Source organism: Prionailurus bengalensis, chromosome D4, assembly GCF_016509475.1.
Source record: "Prionailurus bengalensis isolate Pbe53 chromosome D4, Fcat_Pben_1.1_paternal_pri, whole genome shotgun sequence".
Lineage (NCBI taxonomy): Eukaryota > Metazoa > Chordata > Mammalia > Carnivora > Felidae > Prionailurus > Prionailurus bengalensis.
The window spans coordinates 24,133,895-24,160,702 of record NC_057359.1 but is presented as its reverse complement, the minus strand read 5'-3'; the positions used below and the strand labels follow the sequence as shown (position 1 = coordinate 24,160,702).

General features: G+C 40.8%; 1 protein-coding gene across 2 annotated transcripts in view; it reads left to right on the top strand.

The window, feature by feature from the left end:
* The window catches only part of RASEF (RAS and EF-hand domain containing), an 80,189-nt gene that overhangs the window by 39,711 nt on the left and 13,670 nt on the right, over window positions 1-26,808 (top strand). The window contains exons 4-14 of one of the 2 annotated variants that reach the window (XM_043565262.1): window positions 2,648-2,743; window positions 6,441-6,518; window positions 9,067-9,182; window positions 11,245-11,313; window positions 13,400-13,484; window positions 14,887-14,975; window positions 18,227-18,461; window positions 18,765-18,902; window positions 19,019-19,166; window positions 20,461-20,542; window positions 22,962-23,076. In XM_043565262.1, the coding sequence (XP_043421197.1) occupies window positions 2,648-2,743; window positions 6,441-6,518; window positions 9,067-9,182; window positions 11,245-11,313; window positions 13,400-13,484; window positions 14,887-14,975; window positions 18,227-18,461; window positions 18,765-18,902; window positions 19,019-19,166; window positions 20,461-20,542; window positions 22,962-23,076 (1,251 nt within the window). The remainder of the gene's footprint in view (window positions 1-2,647; window positions 2,744-6,440; window positions 6,519-9,066; window positions 9,183-11,244; window positions 11,314-13,399; window positions 13,485-14,886; window positions 14,976-18,226; window positions 18,462-18,764; window positions 18,903-19,018; window positions 19,167-20,460; window positions 20,543-22,961; window positions 23,077-26,808) is intronic. The other variant, XM_043565263.1, reaches the window with a different exon arrangement.

The following is a 26,808-nucleotide window of genomic DNA, read 5'->3' as shown; positions in this document are numbered from 1 at the left end:
ATTTCCATAGAATCAGCTTGTCAATTTCTAAAAAACAAAACAAAAATCTGCTGGGGGTTTGGTTGGACTTCATTGCATCCATAGATCAATTTGGAGAGAAATGGCATCTAAACAATAATGAATAATTTGGTCCGTAAGCCTGATGCGTTTTCCATTTACTTAGGTCTTCTTTAATTTCTCTTAGCAATGTTTTGTAGTATTCAGTATAAAGATCTTATAAATCTTTCCTCAGATTTATTCCTATGTATTTGATATTTTAATGCTACTCTACACGGTGTTGTTGAAAATTTCCATTTCTGACTGTGAATCTACAGAAGCACATTTGAGTTTTCCATGTAGATCTTGTACCCTGGAGCCTTTGTTTACCTTGTTCACACTCAGTAGCTTGTTTGGTAGATTCCATCAGAATTTCTAGGTAGATGGTTATGTAATCTATGAATAAAGACAGTTTTACTTCTCTTTACTTCTGATGTGAATAATCACTTTATTGATTTTTCTCTCCTTACTTGCAGTGGTTAGAAGAAGAAAAGTGGTGAGACAGCCATCCTTGTCCATGTTGTTCATAGATGCCCTTTACCGAATTGAGCAGGTTCCTGGTTGGCTAAGAGTTGTTGTGCCAATCAGGAATGGAAGGTTGGATTTCGGCAAATGCTTTTTCTGTCTCTATTGAAATGACCATGGTTTTTCTCATTTTTAGAATATCAGTGTGGTGAATCACATTGATTTTCGAGTATTAAAACACACTTGCACTCTGGGGATAAACCTCAGTTATGATGTATTTTTGTTTTCATATCTTGTTGAATTCCTTTTGCTAAATTTTGTTTATAATTTTTGCATCCATGCTCATAAAAGATATTGGTTTATAGGTTTCTTTTGATGTGTTTGATGTGTCTAATGGTGGTCTCATAGAATGAGTTGGGAAGGCTTCCCTTCCCTTCAGTTTCCTGGAAATTTGTGATGAGTTGGTCCAAACCACCGCCATGTCTCATGTAGGTTGCTGCGATGACCTCCTATCTGATCTCTTGACATCTACCTGTGACAGGTTGAGAATAGAGAGAGCTACACAGTGATAATTTCCTGTATTGAGCTCTGGATGAAATATTTTTAAACTGTAAAACTTGTTATGTTTGGGGTCGTGGCCCTGGATTTAGTGAGGAGACTTGCCTAGTGACATCTGGGTCCATTTTGATGGCAGGAAGGCTGTCCAAGCTGGCGCCTCACTGGGAGTCTGCACATCTTCATCCCACCCATGAAGTGGCGACACTGGCTGCCTCACCTGTAAAGCTGGATAAAGTCGGGAGGCTTAGTCAGGCAAAGGTTATGATGAGTGAAAATGTTGCTCTTCTCCTATATATTTTCTCCTAAGCATAGAATATTTAATTTATGTGGGTTGTTTAATTTATATGGGTTATTTAATTTACTTGGATAATTTAATACAGTCCTCCCTTTAATCCAGTAAGGAAGTGGAGGCACCAAGTAACTTGTCCCAGCTAGACAGCCAGTAAGTGGGCAGCAAGACCCTGGATCTCAGGCGGGTGTTTAGACATGGGGTCAGGTCTCCTATGCAGAGAGCGCCCTACCTTACCCCCATCTAACTCACTTCCTGTCACATCTCATCGTTAGCTTCTCCTTAGTAGTACTTCCGGAGGTCATCTTTGTTTCCTGGCTTCCCCCACCAGGATGCATGTTTGTCTGCATTGCTCCTGCTTTGTTCCTCTGTGCCCAGGACTGTTGGTATATAGTAGGCTATCAGTGGATATTTGTACACTCAATTTCACTGGTTATTAACATAAAACTTGATTTGAATACTAAACATAGGATATAAAGTTACATACTTTGTTAAGAGAAAAAGGAAATCTGAAGATACCTGGGCTCTTGGTAGGAGCTGACCTCCTGGGGTGCCCCTTGCCACTCTCTGACACAGATAGGACACGTTTGGGAAGTATGAGCCCATGTGGAAGCACTTAGCATAGCAATGTGTAGGTGATGTGATTTGAATTCAGGTAATGTGTGAGCTCTTGGAAAAAGGACAAACCCACCAAACCTTCCTAGGCCCTGATGACATGCTAGGGTTCAGGCAAGCACTTGGACCCTTGGCTGTTGCCATATCTTTTAATTAATAACAGCAACAATTAATTTAGCTAGTTAATTGATGTGCTATGGCCTTCCATCACAATGTGGGTAATAGTCATAGAGGTGTCTCTTCAGCTGATGTGTGCACGTAGGCTCTAGTGTTCCATTCTTCTTTCACTCCTGCAGGTTCTAGTTCCAGAAGAGTCATTTGATTTATTTCTTCCATCCCTTCTCACACTCCCTGTGTGGGAGACTTGGGGTCAGCCTTAGTTTGACACAAAACATTTCCTGCTTTATGAGGTGTTGAAGAACCTATTTAAATCAATAATTTTTGGGCACCTGGATGGCTCAGTCAGTTAAGCATCTGACTTCACTCAGGTTGTAATCTCATGGTTCATGAGTTTGAGCCCCACGTTGGGCTCTGTGCTGTCAGCTCAGAGCCTGGAGCCTGCTTCGGATTCTGTGTCTCCCTCTCTGTCTGCTCTTCACCCGCTCACGCTTTGTCTCTGTCTCTGAAAAATGAATAAATGTTAACAAAATTTTTTTAAATCAATAATTTTTTTTTTTTTTTTAGGAAAAACGTAAAGCTGAGGAAGCCCTCAGTGACCTCAGACGTCAGTATGAAACAGAAGTAGGGGATCTACAGGTGACAATAAAGAAACTCAGAAAGGTAGGTTTGTGGCAGTGAGGCTTCTAGGAATAGTCTCAGTATATCGGTGTGTTTAATTACTGGCAACAAAAACATTTGGAATCATATTAAAGCAGCAGTTGGAATCAGATTTCAGAGTCAAACTGCACTCTCTGGAAAGATGTTTTTTTTGAAGATCCCTGATTTCCTTTTCTGTTTCCAAGGGGAACCTATCTTCTGCACACAGATCTAATAAATATTTCTGATCCCTTGAACAGTTGTCCATCAAGTCCCAGTTTTCCTTCCTCAGGTGCCCTCAATTCCCACACGTTCAGTGGACTCTGCTCATGACAGGAGGGGTACTGTCTTTACTCGTCACGTATTCCTGTATCCCTATCCCCAGCTTACTGCAAGGTACACAGTCAGTATTCAGTGAACATTAAATGAAGTAAATACTTTCTTCTACGTAGAAAGTTCCAGATCTAGGAGACCCCAGATCAGTAGGAGGTGGGAGAGAATTTGTTGAAATGTGAGCAAAGGTGTGATTGGTTTTGGCCTTTGCTGTGTTTGGTTTCTAATGAGTAGGTTACATGTCACCGAGTGGTGTGCTGGTAGATACTTAACAACTGGTTCTGGAGGCAGAAGGGGGAAAGGGAGGAGTCTGAAACATTTGCCAGTTTCTGTGCTGTGCGTATTCCCACCATTAATAGTTTCAAATCACTGGGTGCAGAGTTTGCAAGAGATGCTTAAAACAGGCTCTCACCTGCGGGTACCGGTTGTCTGCAGCACGGTACGGGATCCACTTCTTGCATGTGGATTGTCTCCATAACTAGTGGAAATATCTTGGCTAAAAGGCAAATGGATACTTAAAAAATAATCATCCCTGAAAGTAGCATCGTGGATTCTGGCACATCACTTTGCTTCTCTGGTTGTTGATATGATAACCTTTCAAGCTCTTTCCAATGTTTATATTCATGAGATTAAGGGACAGTTAACTGTATTTTATGGGCTATTGCAGTTCAAACCTCTGGAATTATTAAAAATTTTCCCCAATAGCCTTCTTAGGAAATTATTATTGATGTCAGCCTTTTTCTCTGATTTCCAAAGGTCGTTAGACCATACATAATGCTTGCATTACAGAATTTGAATGGACCAATCCTTTGTTTATGCCAGAATCACAGATTCTCCTAGCCCCTGTCCTCAGTTATCCTCATGCCTTTCCAAATCTTTAGGCTAAGAGAAAGTTACACAAGAAAGACACAAAATTTCTTACCATGATAAGGCATATGATGAGGACCAAATAGTCAGCAAAGAGCATGAGTCAGAAGCCTGGGACCTGAGTTCTTATCAAGACTATGCCACTTTCTGCCTGTAACACCTGGGACAATTGGCTTCTTTATCTTATCTTTAGTTTCTCATCCATAGTATGGGGTTAATCATTGGCCGTCTTGCCTAACCGTAATAACCAATACTTTTTTGACTTCATGATTTACTAAGCTCCTTTTCATAATTTTTAAATCTAATTCTCAAACTTTCTCTGAGGATAGGTAAATCTCCCACTTTCACAGGTAAGGACGCTGAGTTCCTTGTGAAGTGAAGTAACTTGTCCAGAGTCACAGAGCCAATAAGCAAGGGAGTGGTCTTGGTACACAGTTTGTGCTTTCTCACACCAGACTTCTTGCATGCTTGAGGGTTGTTCTGCAAGAGAGCAAGCAATGATTTATGTGAGGGAACATTAAAGGATTTATTTATTTTTATTTTTATTTTTTTTATTTTCTGATTTACATCTAAGCATATAGTGCTATGATGATTTCAGGAGTAGATTGCAGTGATTCATCCCCTACATATGAACCCAGTGCTCATCCCAAGTGTTTTCCTAATGCCCCTTGCACATTTAGCCCATCCCCCCCATCCACAACCTCTCCAACAACCCTCAGTTTGTTCTCTATATTTGAGTGTCTTATGTTTTGTCCCCCTCCTCGCTTATATTATTTTTGCTTCCCTTCCCTTATGTTCATCTGTTTTGTATCTTAAATTTCTCCTATGAGTGAAGTCATATGATATTTGTTTTTCTTTGATTGGCTAATTTCACGTAGCATAATACCCTTTAGTTCCATCCACGTAGTTGCAAATGGCAAGATTTCATTCTTTTTGATTGCCGAGTAATACTCCATTGTGTGTGTGTGTGTGTGTGTGTGTGTGTGTGTGTACACACACACACACACACATACATACAGATACATACCATGTCTTCTTTATCCATTCATCTGTTGATGGACATTTGGGCTCTTTCCATACTTTGTTGTCGATAGTGCTGCTATAAACATTGGGGTGCATGTGTCCCTTCAAAACAGCACTCCTATACCCCTTGGATAAATACCTAGTAGTGTCATTGCTGGGTCATAGGGTAAGAACATTAAAGGATTTAAAGAACTATGGAAACGTTCACAAATTGGTTACAGTTGCCATTACCTTATGCCATTGATGCTGAGGAGCTAGATCCTACCCCCCCCCCCCGTCACACACACACACACACAATTTTTCTTCTCTGAAGTTGACATCCCTCTTATAAAATCAAGAGCTCTTCTTAGTTACAGTCGTATGGTCTGCCATGTGGCAGTCACGGCATAGTTGTGTGAAAATCTTTAGTTGATGATGTCTGGCAAGATGAAGAAAGTCCAGCATCAGATTACTTAGCCTTTGACTTAGACTTGATGAAATACAGCATTCCTTTTGCTCAGTACCTAACTATTCAATTAATGGAAACCCACAAATCCCTAAGGTTCCAGGTAAGTAAGCTGTTTGTAGGGAAGATATTTTTTTGTTGTCCATGTTAGAGATGCTCCCGAGCCAGTTTAGTCTGGTAATACTAACAAGTCAACAAGAAAGCAAAGATCGTGTATGTATTCATGTAGTTTGTGTATGTATTCATATACCAATAAGTCAGCCAGAAAGCAGAGCTCAAGTATGTATTCATTAGCCTTATGTCATACTTACATTTTATTGATTTCAGTTATTTAAAAAAAATTTTTTTTTTCAACGTTTATTTATTTTTGGGACAGAGAGAGACAGAGCATGAACGGGGGAGGGGCAGAGAGAGAGGGAGACACAGAATCGGAAGCAGGCTCCAGGCTCTGAGCCATCAGCCCAGAGCCTGATGCGGGGCTCGAACTCACGGACCGCGAGATCGTGACCTGGCTGAAGTCGGACGCTTAACCGACTGCGCCACCCAGGCGCCCCATGATTTCAGTTATTTTAATAAGCATTTACTGAAATCGCTGTGAAGAAAACAGTTGAATCTGACACTAACCCTCTTTTAAAAATCTTAGACTCTGGTAGAATTAAGGCCTTCATAAATAATCATAATAGAGGATAGATAAAAAGTACAGATAAAAGTTCTTGGGGAATATAAAGGTCCAGACTCCTATGTAGCATAACTGAAAAAGCGAAGGTAGGTTGCTGAATATTTGAAAGGTTTCCCAAAAGGACTTTTCAGTTGTTTCGAAGGAAGTTCATTAAACGATAAAACCCCTTTTTCAAGTTCAGGAACTTGAAATTATTTAAATTATTTAAAGCAAATTTTCAAATCCTCATGAGTTATGTGTAGTTTAATGACTGATAAAGTTGAAAATTGAAGACTTTCAGAATTCCTGTATCTACACTTATGGATATTCAGAAACTTAACTGAAGCAATTCAAAGCGAGTTTGCAAAATGCACAACTTTTATTTGCTTTTTCAGCTAGAAGAACAGTCAAAACACATAAGTCAAAAGGAAGATGTGGCTGCATTAAAAAAGCAAATTTATGATTTATCAATGGTAAGAATCAACTTTCACTTACAGAAATACATTTTCTCTTAGATGACTGTTTCCTAGACATAATCATTGCTGTTATTTCAGTGTTCCAGGGATGGAAGCATAGAGAGAAATTAATACCGCAGTTAGAGAAAGTCTTTGACATACCTTTGACCAAGGGTGTTACTCAGACTTTTATCCTCAGTGATACCCCAACTATTGTGAATGTTTTTTTTTTTAAGTATAAAGCATTGCCTTGGACTTTAAAAAAATTTTTCTTAACATTTAAAATTTTTGAGAGACAGAGCACGAGCAGGGGAGGGGCAGAGAGAGAGGGAGATACAGAATCTGAAGCAGGCTCCAGGCTCTGGGCTGTCAGCACAGAGCCTGATGTGGGGCTCAAACTCATGAACCATGATATCATGACCTGAGCCAAAGTCAGACACTTAACTGACTGAGCCCCCATGCACCCCCATTCCTCTGGATTTTTAAAAAATATTTTTTATTTAATTTTGAGAGAGAAAGAGTATGTGCACACGTGTGCACCAGAGCGGGGGAGGGGCAGCAGGCTCTGAGCTGTCAGTGCAGAGCCCCACATGGCCCCAGGCTCGAACTCTGAATGGAACTCACAAATCGAACCTGTGAGATCATGACCTGAGTCAAAGTCAGACGCTTAAGTGACTGAGCCACCCAGGTGCCCCCTATTGTGAATGCTTTTACTTATTTTTTAATTCAAAGCAGTAATGGCATTGCCCTTGAACTCGAAATTGTTAACCCTGTATTCTTACAACTTCAGCTCCGTCTGTGTCCCTGGCTTTGTAGGATGACTGTTCTTGCCCTTCTCTTCCTCCAGCGTTCCTCTTTTTGTCCCTTTCCCATCTTTTGCTGACCATACCTTTGCTCTTTCTGTTGCCACAGTTGACAGCATTTGCATCTGTTTTGTTACCATCCTTAAAATTGTCTTTGTTTTTAGGTGGACTCTTGAAAACCAGTAGTGAGCATTTCCTTTATTATGAGTCTAAATATTCTCATTGCAGAGCCAGAAGTGAGCTGGCTGTGCAGAAGTGCCTTTCTTTCTCTGTAGTCATTACTCCGTACCGTTCAGAAGGGAAGCTCCCAGCTTTGTGGTCAAAGTGGAATGCACCAGCAGTTCCAAATTTTGCCACATCTTAGTTGGCTTTGTACTTGGATCATGACTTTCTTGTGGAATTGCTTGTTTTTCTTGGATTTTCTGGTTGAGTTTTTGGTTTCTTGTAAAACAAACAAACAAACAAAACCCCAACTCTGGCATCTTCATGATATCATCCACTGATGCCTTACAGGTTCTTATTTATTGTTCCCCATGCATGGAGTTTGTTTTTTCTCCTTGAAAATATTAATTTTGGAGTCCACAAAGTTTCAGTTCTTATTGGAGTGATTGTTTTTCAAACTTGCTCCCCTTATGTCATCCTGTAATTTCTGAGCATTTTAAAAGGTCGCTGGTGTAGGATTCCTGTGCAGCTAGGTAAATAGATCTGTTTACCTCAAGGCCTCTTCCCTGAAAGAGAGTCTTCCTAGGAGCTCTGTGTGTGAAGCTGACTGTCAGACTGTGGGACCCCTGATTACCGGAATGAGTGGGGTATGGATAATCGAGAAGCTGTAGCTAACAGTATCAGGGTCTTCCAGTTATTTTTTAAAAGACATGCCCTGTATTACTGCCTTGGGAATCAACTATCTGCTATTATTTGCTAGTATAAAGGGGATGGCCTTGGGGGGGGTGTGCCTTAATATAAAAATGTAATCTCTGTTTTTAGCTCCGACTGTCTTCTCCTTTGCCTCCTCCTTTGTTCTATAGCAGAACCTTCAACTCTGCCTCTTCTGTACCTCCTTTGCTCCTGTTCTCTTTCCTTTAGCATATTTCCATCCAGTTTCCATTTTCCAAAAATGTATTTAATTCACTGAATGGTTGAGGGACCCCTCCTCCGTTCTTTTAATTTGTATTGGTTTATTTCATGTTATTTGGTATTTCATGTTAATGGGGTCTCAAAAGGGAAAGAATAGTGCTCAGTCCATCATTTTGAACCAGAAGGCCCAATGGTTTTTTTTTTTTTGAAAAATATGGACATTTTTTAAACCACACTAGTTTATTTTTAAGTGCAAAACTTACAAACATTAGGTGATAGGATTTATTATAAAAACAAGGCAGTCTACTTGGTAACAGGTACTAGTAATTTCACAGAATATTTGTCAGCATTTTTGTAGCTCTCATTGAGTAAAACAGATGTTTAAGTATTTGATTGGAGTTTATTTGCCAATAACATGTTAAAGGACCTCATGATCAGGTCTTGACTATTGTTTGGCACCAAATGTCAAGCATTAAAAAAAAAAAAAGAACAGCTTCAAGTATTTAGTTCTTTGAGATTTTAATACTTTATAATAATTTTAAATCACCTTGAATTGGTAGTTTGTTGGAATACCAAGATTGGAAGAACGGTGGAGGGGTAAGGTTGGTGCGCGAGGTTCCCCTGCACTTGACTCTCTCAGGTGGAAGACACTCCTGAATCTAACTGCCCATGCTGTTCCTCTTCTCCAGGAAAATCAGAAAGTTAAGAAAGATCTTTTAGAAGCACAGACAAACATAGCCTTTCTTCAGAGTGAATTAGATGCTTTGAAAAGTGATTATGCCGATCAGAGTCTGAATTCAGAAAGGTATGAAACTCTCCATTTTATTCTTTAGTTTGAGTGGAATGTTTGTTTTGATGACCATTCATGTGAATGAAGCTGAGCTGCGTAATAACTGAAATAAATAAAGAGTTATTTATTAACTTTTGCTGATATGTTCTTTCTAAAGCTTTCACTTTCAGTGTCATGTTTCCTGGTGATTTTTGTGTTTTAATTTTTTTAACAAACATATTAGTTTAGTTATTGAGTGCTTAGGACAGTGCAGGACTTAATAAATACTTAAATTATTGAGACCAGAAGAATATGAAGTGTCAGGAGTCAGTGCTAATTAAAGTGATTTGAAGGTGGGAATCCTGGCCCTTCAACATATGAAAGGGGAAAAAGTAGCATCTTATTAGTAAGTCATTTCCTTTTGATATGCTTTAGTTTTATTAGTATGGTGTTAATAACACAAGACCTAACACACACACACACACAAACACATGCATTTATATATATTTGTATATTTATATAGGTAAAGGTGTGCAAATGTATAATGCATGTATTTGTATACACACACTTGCATGTGAATGCATATATGGATATATGCACAGAATACATACATGTACGTATGTGTATACACATACACATACATTCATATGCACACTCACATATATAAAACATGTACACTTGGGAAAACTATCTTGCTTTTTGTTTTATTTGCTTGCAAACTTTAATCAGAATTAAAGTCCTGTAATGAAAAGCAGCGAAGCAAGTACTTACTGTACACAGGCTCCTAAACTAAATAAGGAGTTATGAGTGTAGAATACATAAAAAAGCAAAGATATGGTCTCTGCTCTGTGAGAACATCAAATGTTGTTGAGAAAGATTCAAAGCCAAAAGATGACAGAGTTAACGTGAGAGCTAAGCAGTGTCAGAAACAATACCAGCAGCAGTGTTACAGGTGGGGTTCACTGCCATGTGATGGTAGGCAAAATGTACTTTTTATTCAGAAGAAGTGAAAACTTTATTAAAGAGGAGACATTGAGGTTGAAAGGAGTTGGTTTGTGTTGGCTGAAGGGGAAACATCAGCAAGTAACAAAAGTAGCATTACCGTCTGCCGGGCCCTGTACTTAGTACTTTACTAGTATTAACTCTTTCAGTCCATAGAATATCCTATGAGATAGGGACTTTTAGTATTCCTATTTCACAGATGGAAAAAGAGAGTCTCAGAGATGTTCCAGGTGAGGCAGTAACCAAGGCAGAGGCACAAACATAGGGACAGATAAGACTGTTTGGGGAACAGTGCTCAGACGTTTGGACAGAAAAAGATATTTTGAATGGAAGGATAAAAGTTAAACAAAATTAAAAATTTTAAAAGCTAATTTAAGGCTATGATGTAAGGGCCCAGAATTGTTGACTAAGGAACTTAAATTCCTATAGTCCATTGGGAAACTTTGAGCTTTATCATCAAGAGAGTCAGCAGACAGGTTATTGTGAACAAAAGTTGACAGCCTCAGAGTCTTTGGAAGCTTAGGGATTTGTCCACTTAGGAATGGGGGTAGAATATGGGCTGGTGGTGAGTGGCTGTTTTCAGTGGACGTTATGGGAAGGCAGCCAGGGCTTTGTAATAAAGCAACAGGAATCTCTGAGCATAGGTTTATAACAGACGGAGAAAGCCTGGTCCTGCGGACTCCTCTGCGGTCCAGGGTGAGGAGGGGAGGCCCAGGCAAGGAGAGGAGAAGGAATCATAAGGCAGGAGAAGGTAGCTGGGTTGGGATTGTGTAAGGCAGGGAATAAGCAGGGAAGGGTCAGAGGTGAGAGAGCAGGCTGGATCGAAGGGACTGGTAATGAGTGCCTGGGGAGAGTGGACTTAGCAGAAGGGGAGGGGTCATGATGTTCTGGGAGGAACACAGCCAGAAACTTGCACAGGAAGCAGAGGGGATGTGCTGACGGCACAGAGGAACTGAGCAGGAGCATGGGAAGCGCAGGGAGCTAGAAAACCAGGGCCAGGGACACATCTTTGAGAAAGGGGGTCTGGGAAGATAGGTACAGGTGAGGCAGGACTGAATACCAAATTCTTGTTCAAACATAAAATATGATTTTACAGGGATCTGCAAATAATCCAAGAGTACACAGAAGATCGAAATAGTCTTGAGAGGCAAATCGAAATACTCCAGTAAGTTCTCATATAAAATGCTCATTACATCTACATTTTCCTAATGTTTTGTTAATAAGAGCCGTGCCACATCTGACACAAGTTGCCATATACTGGGTTTGCGGATATGTGCTCATTTCTTCTCGCCATGCTGCCTCCAGCACATCCACTTGGTTTTCTCATGCTTTTAATCCTAAGTAAACTATTCAAATCCAGAGGCTAGAGTATAATTTTCTAAAAACCCTCGCAAGTCAGGTGGTATGTTATAATACCTCTGTAAAGACTAAGGCCTGGGGCACCTGGGTGGCTCAGTCGGTTAAGCGTCCGACTTCAGCTCAGGTCACGATCTCGCAGTCCGTGAGTTCGAGCCCCACGTTGGGCTCTGGGCTGATGGTTCAGAGCCTGGAGCCTGCTTCCGATTCTGTGTCTCCCTCTCTCTCTGCCCCTCCCCCGTTCATGCTCTGTCTCTCTCTGTCCCAAAAATAAATAAATGTTAAAAAAAAAAAAAAAAAAGACTAAGGGCTGTGACCTGAGAGGTTTCCTCTGCAGCCCAGCAGAGGTTGTCAGGAGTCCTGTTAGCTCATGCCACAGCACCAGGTACACAGGATCATTCTTTCCCAGTGTATTGTTCTTGGTGACATGGCTATTTTTCTTAGTTTTTTTTTTTTTTAAACCCTACTGGAAATATTATACCCACCCTGTCAACTTTCCTCCTGAGTTACTGTAATTCTAGCCTGTGAGGGCCTTCTCCACAAAACCTTCTCCTCCTCCACCCTGCTCTCTTTTCAATATCCAGGTATTTTCTTCTGGTTTGTCTTCCCAAAGGAAGTAAGGTCAGGCTTGTCAAGTTTTGTTGTTGTTGTTGTTTGTTTGTTTGTTTGTTTGTTTGTTTTTAAATTGTTTTAATGTTTATTTTTGAGAGTGAGAGAGAGGGTGTGAGTGAGGGAGGGGCAGAGAGAGAGGGAGACACAGACTCTGAAGCGGGCTCCAGGCTCTGAACTGTCAGCACAGAGCCCAATGCAGGGCTCAAACTCACGAATGTTGAGATCGTGACCTGAGCCGATGTCAGATGCCTAACTCACTGAGCCACCCAAGCGCCCCTGTTGTTTTGTTTTGTTTTGTTTTTTTCACCATTTACAATGCTTATTAATTCTCACCTGTAGCAGGTACAGGGTTGACATAGTAACTCTGTTCATTCATTTATTCATTCATTCAGCAGATTTACATTCATTACCTTTTATGGGTCAGGTGTTCCAGGAGCTGAGGATGGAGTACAAGTAAAAAGAAAAGAAAAAAAAAAGTCTCTCTAGATATGGGGCTCATCTAGGGAAAGAGAATGGAAACTGATCAATAATTATAGAAACAAACATAAAGTGCTGCAGGGGAGGTGGGACAGAGGAAAGGGACGTGTCCCCCAGGGGCATACAGGACAGAGCTTCCTCCTAACCAGGAAGGTCCAGAAAGTGTTGTGGCAGGTGCAGCAGTTGAGCTGAGATCTGAAGGATGGATAAGCCTTCAGTAGGAAAAGATTGGCTGCTCTCAGGCAGGGGCTCTGTTATTGTCCTCATTTTTTAGAAGAGGTTGCCGAGGCTTTGACAGCTTAAATGACTCCTATAAATTATATGGAAAGTACATGCCTGTGTTGGGATTTGAATCCACAGTCAATACTGGAACCTTAACTGGTACCTGGGCGGTGGCAGGCCATGAGTAGGATGTGGGAATAGCCAGGAGGAGAAAGAAGTGTGATAAAACACATCGCATCCACACCTGGCTGGGACACGCGCAGGGGGCCAGCTGGGTCCAGGCACTTAGGGAAAACAGAGACCTGCAGGAAACCTACTCACACTGTGAACCTACCTGAGGGAGGGGATTCCACAGCATAGCTAATTCCTTCCTTAAATGCCTCCAAACCTTTAAAAGAGAGGTGATTCACCAAGTTGTAGTTCTAGTAATGAATTATGATCTCAATTGATGAGGTTTGAAGGGGAGTGGCACAAAGTTGCAACAGGTGGTAAGTAATTCCATAGAATGAACATGAGAGCCTGCAAAGGCAGTGATTTTCACCCCCACTTTCCTTATCTATCTATTTAATTTATCTGCTTTGTAGAACAGCTAACCGGAAACTGCATGACAGTAATGACGGCCTGAGGAGTGCCCTTGAAAACAGTTACAGCAAGTTCAACAGATCTTTGGTATGCAAGTAGAATTTTATTTTATTTTTTTTTAATTTTAACATTTATGTATCTTTGAGAGACAGAGAGAGAGTGTGAGTGGGGGAGGGGCAGAGAGAGAGGGAGACACAGAATCTGAAGCAGGCCCCAGACTCGGGGCTGTCAGCACAGAGCCTGATGTGGGGCTTGAACTCACGAACCGTAAGATCATGACCAGAGCTGAAGTCAGATGCTTAACTGACTGAGCCACCCAGGAGCCCCGCAAGTAGAATTTTAGAATACATTTTGTTCCTTCTTATAGTGGGATATTTTGATGAAAATAATATATTTTCTTTTTAAAGTATTTTGTTTGTTTGTTTGTTTTGAGAGAAAGAGAGCAAGCATGAACAGGGGAGGGGTAGAGAGAGAGGAAGAGAGAGAATCTCAAGCAGGACCCCACTGGCAGGACCGAACCCGACGTGGGGCTTGGACTCATGAACAGTGAGGTCATGACCTGAGCCAAGACCAAGAGTCAGACTTGCTTAATGGACTTAGCTGCCCAGGCACCCCACAAATCATGTCTTTTCTTAAAGGGGAACTTACAATAATGAGAAACTATTCCATTTAATGAGAAGAAGCAACATTTTCCCAAATTAAAAAATATGCCACCCCTCTGTAGACATAAATACCTAGATGTTAACTGACTCTCTGTTAGATGTTCAGGGAAACCAGAGAAAGATGTATAAAGTGTGACCTGGGTCCCAGAAGAGTTTATAATGTAGTGGGGAGTTAAGATGTGCATGGATGGCAATAATATAAGAAAAAGTGGGAAATCTTATAGAAGTACAAAGAAAATACTGCTCATTTCTGAGGAGGGAGAATGCACTTCTGACTGAGGCATGCATTTAGACACAGTAAGTATTTTCTATGGTGGTAAGATTATCACAGTGGAGGCATTAGTTTTAAAACCCTGCTGTGGAAACAAGCTAAGCCCTTCTTGGAAATTTGAGGAACTTCCCCAGAGGGTGCATGCCAGAAATCCTCCTCTCCCACTTTTGGAGGTCAGCTTCCAGTTTGGGGTTCCTATGCAGTAGCTTTACATATGGACAGGTCAGTCACTCGGCCAAATTATGGTTTGAGAAGAGAGAAATCCAAAGAAGTTGGTATTGCAGGGTCCTGGCAGATGTGGGGAACTGGGATACCCCTTTATCGCTTATGCAGTAAGGCTTGGACTGAAGACACAATGAGGCAAGGAAGGGTACTGTGTGCAGGTGCCTTGTTGAAGTTTTTACCTCAGCGTCCGTACTCAACACTTACTCATGTAGGATACCAAGATTTGAATTACAGTGGAAGTTAACTAGTGTGTTGTACATATGTGTATATGTATATGTACTATATGTACCTGGCATAACAAAAAATTGCTTATATATTTTTTGTATTGCAGCGCATAAATAATATATCACCAGGGAATACAATTTCTAGAAGCAGTCCCAAATTTAATGGTAATTCCCCTCAACCTCTGGGCTATGACAGGTACGTTAACACCTACTTACTTTTTGTTTGAATTCTGGATCAAAGTTAAAAGGAAAGTGAATTTCCTTAAAGGTGAATTAATAAAATAGTAGAATCTACTTTGGGCACAAATTTCTATTTTCTGCTATGTTATTGTAAATTTCTGAAACCTGTAAAAATTCCAAGTAGAAATGTCCCAGAGAGGGCAAAGTAGTTTCCTTAAGATGTTATCATGACTTGATTTTACATGTGCTCCCCATTACCTCATCCCTCATCACGTCGTGTTCCTAAGAAATGGACTCTGAGTGCTGTTTCAGGGAAATAAATGGAATTACAGTGTAGGATGTTGATGTACGTGTGGTATATGATTTTGAGACTCTTGGCGTGATCTGTAAATGTTTAATAGCTCAGCATAATATGTAAGCTGTGTTCAAGGGCAGGGAAACTTTAAAAACAAATAGAAATATGACTAGTAGGTGTTGGTGAGCTATTGTATTGAAGCTGAAGTGAGAATTTACCTCTATTCTGAATCATATGAAGTGAAATATTGGTCCTAGCTTGAGATCTAGTGATAAGGACAGAAAGGTTACATGTATGTATACATGTGTGTACAAACACATATGTCCTTTGTTGTACTTAAAAAGTTAACTTTGGAGTGTATCAAAGTTTGTAAATAGAAGTGAGCACATAAACTCTAGGTTTCCAGCTCTCCATTTCCAGTGCAACCCTCCAATTCATGTTCATTCCCTTTGCATTTGAGAACTTTTGTTCTCAAGAATAATGTACTTACTATCATGGAGATAGCAAGATGGTCAGGTCCCCTTTCAGAAAGGTCTGTTACCAAGGCTTATTGGTGGTCACTTTTAGGAAAATTCTATCCAGGTATCAGAAGTTTTGTTGCTCACTGATTTGTGAAATAATAAATGTGGATGGTTTATAGACTTGTAGGCAACTTGGTTGCTCTGTTACTAAGCAGTAGACATTTTTTATCTTTATTTAAATTTTTTTTAAATGTTCATTTTTTGAGAGAGAGAGAGAGAGAGAGCAAGGGAGGGGCAGAGAGAGGGAGAATCTGAAGCAGGCTCCAGGCTGTGAGCTGTCAGCACAGCTTAACCGACTGAGCCACCCAGGCTCCTTCTTTTTAACAATGTGTGGGTGCAATGTGCTTTTTCTGGACTGATATTTAAGATCAATTCTAAGCACATAAGGGAAAAGATACATAACTGAAAATTATTTCAGAAATTTTACCATAGTTCATTCTGGAAAAGATTACACACTATGGGTAAGACTGAATAGTACTGGACTAAGAACTCCTCAACAGTAGGTTCTAAGGGACAAAGTCATCACACGCCTGTGGCTCAGAGAGATAAGAGCATAGCACTCAGGTGCTCATCACCCTGAATAAGAACCAGTGGGCCAGTAGGGTCTGGACTGATGTCCCCTTTGGAGGGTCATTAATTTGATGTAAGAAATCAACATTTAAATTTACTTTTTGATGGTAATATAAAAACTCAAAAGCACATTGTGAATTTTATTGCTTTTGTGGCCTTACTGGGTTTTAACTTGTCTATTTGTTTTAGTTTTTTGTTTTCTCTAAGATCTGTAACAAAAATATGACTTGTTCTATATTTGTACATATTTAATTATGATGAAAATATTCTTTGGGGAAGTAAGAATAGTTTACTTTTAAAAGAGTATGTCTAGAACTTGATTTTGAGAAAGTCTGATCTGTACCTATATTTTTAATTTGCAGTCTGGATATTCATGGAAGTGATTTCTCAATTCGGGATTTCACTTCTTCATTCCTTATCAAAAATCTGAATAAGTTTTTTAAAAAAGTTCTGATCAATAATTACATGGAGCTGAAGTAGTTGGCACTATATTATGAGTATGGTTTTCTTAGTTTCCTTATAGTGTTACCTAAATCAGTTTTGGAAGGAGAGTTTCATAAATTATAAAACCACAAGAAAATGTACACACACACACACACACACACACACACACACACAGATAGCTAGCTACAGATATGGTGTGAATACATGCCCCAGGATATGAGCAACATATTTAGGGAGAGTTTGGTGGTTTAAGTTATTACCTTTTTAATTAATTTGACACATTTGCTAATGGCACCAAAATATTTTTGAGTTCTCAGATTTATATGGCTTATATTTACTTATATTTGAGATCACCTTCTGTTTTCTAAGCATATTAATTTCTTAATATTTTTATCTCTGTACACTTATATACCCTGGCCATTTCTCCATTCTGATGAGATGGTCTATGCCAAGTGGCCAGAATCGTCCCCAGAGTGTAGTAGTGACTAAATGAGTTATAGCCCTTGCTTTTATTTCAACATAAACTTAGGTTTTTGTGAAAATCAAATGGAAAAGCAAAAGTATATAGGGAAATAATGTGGTTTCTTTTGATTCTCCTGTTTGATGTTAATTTCTGCCTCACTTATAAGATGTTAGAGAGTTTGATAAATGGAAACATCCATAGAAGTCAGGGGATCTAGCCTTTATCCAAGTACCTTTCCTATAGGAGTCTTTCTAGACTCTGTATCAACACCTACTGGCAGAAAACTCCCAGGTCATATTCCAGTACCATACCTTTCTAATTGCCTGTCATTTTTCACCATGTTGTTTAGAAGTATGACTCCTGGAAAAGTTTATCAGTTGGCCCTTATTTTGTCTTGTGCAACTTGAGAGAATGTATTCTTCTTCATTGTGTGTTGCTCTTTGAGTATTTGAGGAGAGAAACTGTTAAGACTTAAGCTGAGTTCACGAGACTTAAGCTGAGTTCACAGAACTATTTCTTGTATCTGAGTCTCACGTCACCATAGATGCCTTCGCTGTCCAGGTTCTCAGCATCTCTTTTAAGTAGAGAGTTATCCAGAAATGGACAAGCTGTTTGGAATATATTCCAAACACATCAGAGTAAAAAGGTTCACATGTTCTGCATACATTTTTCTTAACTCAACTTGAGATTGCATTTATGCCCTGGACACTGTAATTCCTTTTGTATCAGGAAATAGTGATTTTAAAAACAGCTTCATTTTTGTTAAATGTTTGATTTGAGTATCTTTATGTTAACTGATTGTTGCATGGAATGAACTGATATTGCTTTGAACATTTTGTTTCCCCTGATGCATAATCATGGAATACATTGTGTTTCTTGGCCAAAGCTAGAGTGTTGATCTTCTGGAGTCCACTGCTGTGTGGTCCTGAGCTTTGTGAGCTCTCCGGTAAATCTCTCTTCCCCTTTGTCACCAGGTCATCCCGCTCTTCCTATGTGGATGAGGACTGTGACTCATTGGCCCTCTGTGATCCAATGCAGAGAATGAATTGTGAGGTTGACAGCCTGCCTGAGAGCTGCTTCGACAGCGGCTTGTCTACCCTGAGAGACTCCAATGAGTACGACTCAGAGGTGGAGTACAAGCACCAGAGGGGACTTCAGAGGTCACACGGCACGCAGGAGAGCTTTGCAGGCGATGCTTCAGACACAGACGTAAGCCCCAGAAATCATGGTCTCCTGGGCCTTACCTTTGATAGAAATCTGTCACCCGATTTGACTTGTATCCGTCATGGGAATACGACTTAACGGTTATAAATATGAAACATAGTCAGCCGAATGGTTTTTCCCTCCACCAAGTTGAGAAGAAATTCTCACAGATTGCCATTCGGGGCTACTCTGTTCCCTAACAGCACTGACTATAGATTCAGCTACTTATTTTTCTTCTCTCTAATCCATGATGTATATGTGTAATGAGAGACTTTGTTTTTTAATCGCTGCCTTAAAAAAAAAAATTAGGTTCCTGATATAAGAGATGAAGAGACGTTTGGTGCAGAAGGCGTGGCTTCCATCTTGGACTGGAAGCCCCAGGGGCCCTCTAGCGAAGGCAGCATTGTCAGTTCTTCGAGAAAGCCCATCTCGGCACTGTCACCACCGGTAGGTAGTTGCTGAGGTATTTTATTCATGAACACTGTGAATTTTCGGTGTCATATAACTTTTTAGGAAGAAAACTGGCATGACCTTTATCACCCACTGTGGCTTTTGTCCCCTAGACAGACATGGTGGATGGTAACCATAAATCTTCCAGCTCACAGAAGGCTTACAAGATTGTGCTTGCTGGAGATGCTGCAGTGGGGAAGTCTAGTTTCCTCATGAGACTTTGCAAGAATGAATTTCGAGGAAATACAAGTGCCACTTTGGGTATGGTTCCTTCTTCAGTTGATAATGGGGAGATGACCTTGTTTAGCTTGAGTTTATTTTCTTTAGAGATTAGATACACAGATATACAGATCTCTCTCTGTATACATACATGCGTGTGTGTGTGTGTGTGTGTGTGTGTGTGTGTGTGTGTGTGTGTGTCTCCTTGTCTGTAGAATGGTCCTCTTCTGTTTGAGTGAAGGCCCAACTTTAGGAAAAGAAGACTGACAAAGGACAAAGATAATCTACTTAGCCGGTCAGAAAAACTGAACCAAGTTCAGAGCTGGAGATTCATTTGTTCAGCATACATTTCCTGGGTTCTGCTGTGAGCCAAATGCAGTTGTAGGTGCTGAGGGCACACAATGAACAGTCAACTAAAACTCAGCCTCGAAGGAAGCTACATCCCAAAGGACGGGAGTCGGTGAAAAACAAATAAAAAAATATGAGGTTTGGAGAGAGGCGAAATCTCACACAGGGTGGCCAGGGAAAGCTTTTCTGATAAGATATCACTTGTTGATAAAGTGACATTATTAATGGCCAGTTTGTCATGGTCAAAATCATAGGCAGGTGTATGATCCCTCCCTCCTTTACAATGGAATACATGAGCAAATACTTCTGAGAACAAGAAAAGAAGTGTCCTGATTTCCCAGATTTGCATAATAATCAGTAAATAGGGTTGAAGATACGCAAATTATCATTCACTTTTGTTCTTCATCTAAGAGTTCTTATTTTGATAACTAGAAATATTAGAACAGATTGATTACCCTCTTCACAGTTGGGTGTCTTTGTAAATTTATGGTCCTTTGTTACATACCCTTCAAGATAACAAAGCTGAAAGTTCACTGTAATTTGATTCATAAAAAGACTGCAGTGTTTTGTTCAGTTGCTAAAGAGCATGGCACGTATGTGTGTTTTACCCGTATACACACTCATACACATGCACATACATACACATATGCACGTTTATGTGCACACAAGCACATACACATGCACACACACAAACACAGAGACATAACTGAGTTCGTCTGATTACCCAGGCAAATAGAACATAGATTTTCCTTTTGTCCATAGATTAAATCCTTCCCCAAGTCAGCCAACCTGCAGATGGTACATCTGTGTGCACACGTGTGGTCTGACTTGTAATTAGTATCTGAAGGTCAGTCTCCTTGAAGGCCACATTCATTCCTGTTTACCTCACTGAGCTTGGCTTATTGGCTTTTGTCTTATCCCAGTAGTGCTTGAGAGTAAAAGAACAATAGAATTATTTACATCATGTTCTCTTATAATTCCTTCTTAGGAGTTGATTTTCAAATGAAAACTCTCATTGTGGATGGAGAGCGAACGGTCCTGCAGCTCTGGGATACAGCCGGTCAGGAGAGGCAAGTGCTTTGTTTGGTGCTTCGGGCTCTGCTTAGGTTTGCCTAGACAAGCCTCCTAAGGTGCTTCGTGTTTTTTTCTGCTCGTGATCATATAATTATATTACAATTTCAGGAATGCGCACTTTTTGCCACATTCTTCCCTCCTTCACTTACCTGTCAGTTGTCCGTGGAGATCTTTAGGCTTCCTCTGAGCCTGTGTTCACTTGGGAAAAAGAGAACAAGGGAATTTAGGTGACCCAGCAGTCCAAATGCAGTGTCAGTGGGGGCAGATACTTAGTCGGGTACAGTAAGTGATGGAAAAGAGAATCTGTCCGCTTCCTTCAGTTCAAGGGCAGAGGCACAAACTAAATAGAAGACTCATGTTGGGTGGCATTGCCTTATCTTGCATTCATTGCCAATGACCATAAGTATTAAGCACAGGTTTTAATCTTGTCTAACTCTTTGGAAATAGAATCTCTCCAGTTGTTCAACTAAGTTTGGGTGCTGCCTGCCTGTGTACCAGGCACTACTCAGGCTGCTAAGATTCAGCAGGGAACAGACAGAGATATGTAAAAGCTGTTCACCCGGAGCTCATATTCTGGAGCAGGCTGAGTTTCAACGTTTAAAAAACATTCATGGGGCGCCTGGGTGGCTCAGTCAGTTAAGCACCCGACTTCGGCTCAGGTCATGATCTCGCAGTTTGTGGGTTCGAACCCCACGTCAGGCTCTGTGCTGGCAGCTCAGAACCTGGAGCCTGCTTCAGTTTCTCTGTTTTCGTCTCTCTCTATCCCTCCTACTCATGCACTCTCTGTCTCTCTTTCTCTCTCTCTCTCTTTCTCTCTCTCTCGCTTTCTCTCTCTCAAATATAAATAAACATTAAAAAATTAATTAAAAAAAACAAAAAAATATTTGTGGTTGGGATGCCTGGGTGGCTCAGTCGGTTAAGCTTCAACTCAGGTCATGATCTCACAGTTTGTGAGTTCAAGCCCTGCATCGGGCTCTCTGCTGTCGGCACGGAGCCTGCTTCAGATCCTCTGTCCCCATCTCTCTGCCCCTGCCCTCTAAAATAAATAAACATTTAAAAAATATTTTTTAAAAAAAGGAATAAAAACACTCACGGTTGATGTGGCCTTACTGAAGATAATATAAAATAGGGCAGTTGGCAGTCAGAGTGGCCAAAATGAACAAATCAGGAGACTATAGATGGTGGAGAGGATGTGGAGAAACGGGAACCCTCTTGCACTGTTGGTAGGAATGCAAATTGGTGCAGCCACTCTGGAAAACAGTGTGGAGGTTCCCCAGAAAGTTAAAAATAGACCTACCCTATGACCCAGCAATAGCACTGCTAGGAATTTACCCAAGGGATACAGGAGGACTGATGCATAGGGGCACTTGTACCCCAATGTTTATAGCAGCACTCTCAACAATAGCCAAATTATGGAAAGAGCCTAAATGTCCATCAACTGATGAATGGATAAAGAAATTGTGGTTTGTATACACAATGGAGTACTACAGGGCAATGAGAAAGAACGAAATATGGCCCTTTGTAGCAACGTGGATGGAACTGGAGAGTGTGACGCTAAGTGAAATAAGCCATACAGAGAAAGATATCATATGTTTTCACTCTTATGTGGATCCTGAGAAACTTAACAGAAACCCATGGGGGAGGGGAAGGAAAAAAAAAAAAGAGGTTAGAGTGGGAGAGAGCCAAAGCATAAGAGACTGTTGGAAACTGAGAACAAACTGAGGGTTGATGGGGGGTGGGAGGGAGGGGAGGGTGGGTGATGGGTATTGAGGAGGGTACCTTTTGGGATGAGCACTGGGTGTTGTATGGAAACCAATTTGACAATAAATTTCATATATTGAAAAAATAAAAATAAATAAACAAATTAATTAATTAATTAAAATATGGCAGTTGGCTTAGAGTTGGGACATACACGTTGAGGTATATGCTCTTCCCCTCACGAGCTGCCCCTCACCCTGTGTATACAGTTTCTGGCCTGTTGCAGCCGTTGTTCTTTCATGTGACCCCCCCCCTCCCCCACCAAAACAGAGATTTTCTCTCTTGTGCATCTCCCTCCCTCCTCTGTGTCCCACATGTAGGTTCAGGAGCTTGTTGCCAAGGCTGAAATTTTTAAGAAATTATGCTTCAACCTTGTCCTGGTTATGTTTTGCGGTTTGCAGACATTCTTGTGGTAGTTTGATGGAGAAATTGATTGGCTCTTGTAGATTAGCACCCCAGATTGTTGTTCAGTTACCTTCTGCTGAGACATCCCAGTCCTTGGAGGTGGCTGTTTTCACAGTGACGGTTGCCGTTAGAGTCTTCTCAGGGGAGGCTTATTCTAGAAGATGAGAAAAAAAGCATAAAAGAGATGAAGGGGCAGCTCCTGCCCAGTGGACTGATTAGAACCATTATTTAACATGCTTTTCTCTTTGCCAGATTCAGAAGTATTGCCAAGTCTTACTTCAGGAGAGCAGATGGCGTTCTGTTGCTGTATGATGTGACGTGCGAGAAATCCTTTCTTAATGTACGAGAGTGGGTAGATATGATTGAGGTAAGACCTCAACACAGAGAAACAAACCAAAAATTACACAAGAGAGTCATAGGCCGTCTTGGAATGTGCGATTTCTTTTCTTGGTTGAAGTGCACACCGGTAGAGACCATTGGTCCAGGCTGTCACAGAAAGGACTGGGTGTTAGAGGGAGTTTCCAGTGACACTTGGCAGTATTGGTCTCTTCCTCAGTAGCTGGGTAGGTTTCCACAGAACCATGGATACCACTGAAGGGAGCTTCTGGGAATGAAACTTGGGGGTGTTCTTACAGATGAAATCAGAACCCTTTTGGAAGTAAATGCACATGCAGGCAGCCTGAGAAGAAGCTGCTTTTACACATGGGGTAGTGTGTAGCATGACTGGGTGTTGCACAGGGCCTTCCATGCATGCCGGATGTGTAGGTGTCGCATCACGGATGTGAGCATGTGCACGGCCCAGTTCTGTGGCACCTGCGTTCTCAGCCTTGTGGTGGCAGTAATTTGGGTATCACTGAAATACCAGTTGGTATTTTATTTATTTATTTACTTTTTAATTTTTTTTAAATGTTTGTTTATTTTTGAGAGAGATAGAGACAGAATGCAAGTGGGTTGGGGCAGAGAGAGAGGGAGGCACAGAATCTGAAGCAGGCTCCAGGGCTCCGAGCTGTCAGCACAGAGCCTGATGCAGGGCTCGAACTCACGAGCTGTGAGATTGTGACCTGAGCCGAAGTTGGACGCTCAACCAACTGAGCCACCTGGGTGCCCCTCCAGTTGTTATTTTAAACATACGTGGTAACATCTGTGCTCTTTTTTGTTTGTTTGTTAAATGAGATGATGCCTTTCATCTGAGGACCTTTCTTATCTTTGATTTCATGGTGAATAATTTCTGAAAGTAGGAAATGATTTTGACCATAGTGTGCTGCCAGAGGTTATTTTTTTTAAGTTTTATTTATTTTTTTAAATGTTTATTTATTTTGAGAGAGAGAGAATCCTAAGCAGGCTCCATGCTGTCAGTACAGAGCTTCATGTGGGGCTCGATCCCAGAACCATGACGAGATCATGACCTGAAACAAAATCAAAAGTGAAATGCTTAACCGACTGAGCCACCCAGGTGTCTTGCTGTCAGCGTTTATTTTTTTTTAATTTTTCTTAATGTTTATTTATTATTTTTGAGAGACAGAGCATGAATGGGGAAAGGGCAGAAAGGGAGAGGGAGACACAGAATCCAAAGCAGGCTCCAGGCTCTGAGCTGTCAGCACAGAGCCCGACGTGGGGCTCAAATTCACGAACCATGAGATCATGACCTGAGCCAAAGTCAGTCGCTTAACTGACTGAGCCACCCAGGAGCCCCCAGCAGTTATTAATCAACATAAAACTACAAGCTATGGTTCAATATACTCTTTTAATTTTTTTTTAACGTTTATTTATTATTGAGAGACAAACACAGAGCGTGAGCAGGGGAGGGGCAGAGAGAGGGAAACACAGAATCATAAGTAGGCTCCAAGCTCTGAGCTGTCAGCACAGAGCCTGACACGGGGCTCGAACTCACAAACCGAGAGATCATGACCTGAGCCAAAGTCGGTCGCCCAACCAACGGAGCCACCCAGGCACCACTCAATATACTCTTTTAGAAAAAATAAAATTAAAAAAAAATAGTGGCTAATATAATTTTTCAATTAAGTCCATTATCTATAATTTTTAACAGGCATGAAATAGTACAGTGGTGGCTAAACACAGAACTGATTGCTGTGTGATACCAGGTTAGCCTCTAGATTCTTCAGTTGGGCCTATTTAATACCCTATCAAAAATAGAATTAGTGATCTCTTTCTAACTAAAGAAGTGATGTGAGAAATGACAAAGAAATGTGCATTTTGTTCTACTGAAATATCATGGCTTAAATTTGTTATAAATAACGATGAAAGTGTGTTGACATTTATGTAGGATTTTTATTTCACAAAACTTTCCACATGTTATATTCATCTCTGTAATGTATCTGAGAAAAGAAGTAAAAAGTGTAATGTTTTTCTCACTTTTTTATGTGAAACTTGAGGTAGAGAAAGAACAGGACAATGGCTTGTGGTTATATAGAGGTTAGGAGTTGAATGGGGAATTGGCTCTCCTGATTCAACCCTGGTTGCTACTGGGATAAAGCGCCAGAGTAAGCAGTGGGTTGAGAAAAGCTTTTGAGGTCCAGAAAGGAATTCCAAGGTACCATCAGTGAACAGAGGAAAAGCAGGTGCTCAAGGGAACAGACAGACCTCCCTGGGACAGAGCGATGAGTCCAGAATGACATAATCCCAGCAAACTCATACCCCACAGAAATTCAAAATCTATAGCAAAACTTTATGTTAAAACTATCAGACTTAGTCTTTGTTTTTTGTTTGTTTGGTTTTTTAATTGTTGTTGTTGTTTTTAGACTTAGTCTTTGTTTTAAGTCTTTAGATTTATCCTCAAGGAAAGGAGGCCTAAAGGCAAGGTCAGCCCATGTTGAAACGGCCCTTAGTGACCAGCCACAGCATGTACCAGGACCTCATAATTTGCCGTGATTTGCTAATCACCAACACATGATAAGTGACCTTTTTAGCTCTTTGGATCACCTTTCACAGGGTCTGAAAAGGATGAAAACTGTATTGAAGATGAATGATTGAATTTGCAATCGGGAAAAATTAGATACCAGTTGGCATTAGACTTTCACCTTCAGAAAAAAACAAAGCGTGATAAACCTTTGCCATGGCTCACTCTAATTTGAGGAAATTCTACAGGGACAGTTTATTTATTTATTTATTTATTTATTTATTTATTTATTTAAATGTTTATTTTTGAGAGGGAGAGAGAGAGAGCGAGCAAGAGCGGGGAGGGGCAGAGAGAGACAGAGAATCCAAAGTGGATAGGAAGCGGCCTCTGCACTGATAGCAGAGTGTCTGATGTGGGGCTCGAACTCAGGAACCATGAGATTGTGACCTGAGCTGAAGTTGGCCACTTAACTGACTGAGCCACCCAGGCATCCCCTGTAGGGACAGTGTATATGGCCACTATAAATATGGGTAGAAACTCAGATTATGATTGTTGGCGTAAGCCAGAGGGTTGTAGTAGAACTTCAGCGGTGAACAGACCCTCTGAATTATTAATGAATACACTTTGATAAAAACCAGTGGGTTACAAAATCGTGCAACAAAATTAGGGATAAAGTTAAATTTTGGCCATTTACTCACCTGTCGTGAATAATGTATTGATTGAATAATTGGGTGAAAGTTGAAGGGAGGAGACACTTGAGATGTGGGATCTCTTCCTGACTTTTACACGTTCAAGAGCGTTTTGGGAGTGCCTCCTTTGTGCACGTACTATTCTAGAGCCTGCAGTGTATCCATTAATAAACGGAGAGCCCTATCCTTATGGAGCTTGTGCTCTAGTAGGGGAAACATAACTAGCAATAAATATGTAAAATAAATAGAATGGTAGAAAATAACAAATCTTGTAGCAACAAGAAGAGGGCAGGGGAAGGGGCCTGATGATGAGGCACTGGACTGCAGGTGGTGTGGTCAGCGTGGCCTCCCTGGAAGGTGAAGTTTGAGTCAAGACCTGAAGGAACTGCCAGTCTTTACTGGAATGACTTTGGGAAGTCATTTGGATGCTTGGGTTCTTGGCTTACTTAAGTGAATATTTGTTTAATGGCTTCCAAATGGTGCCCCCTTGGAACCTGAGCAGTTTGCCCAAGAAGCACAATTAATTAACATGTTAGTGGATGGAGTGCCTGGT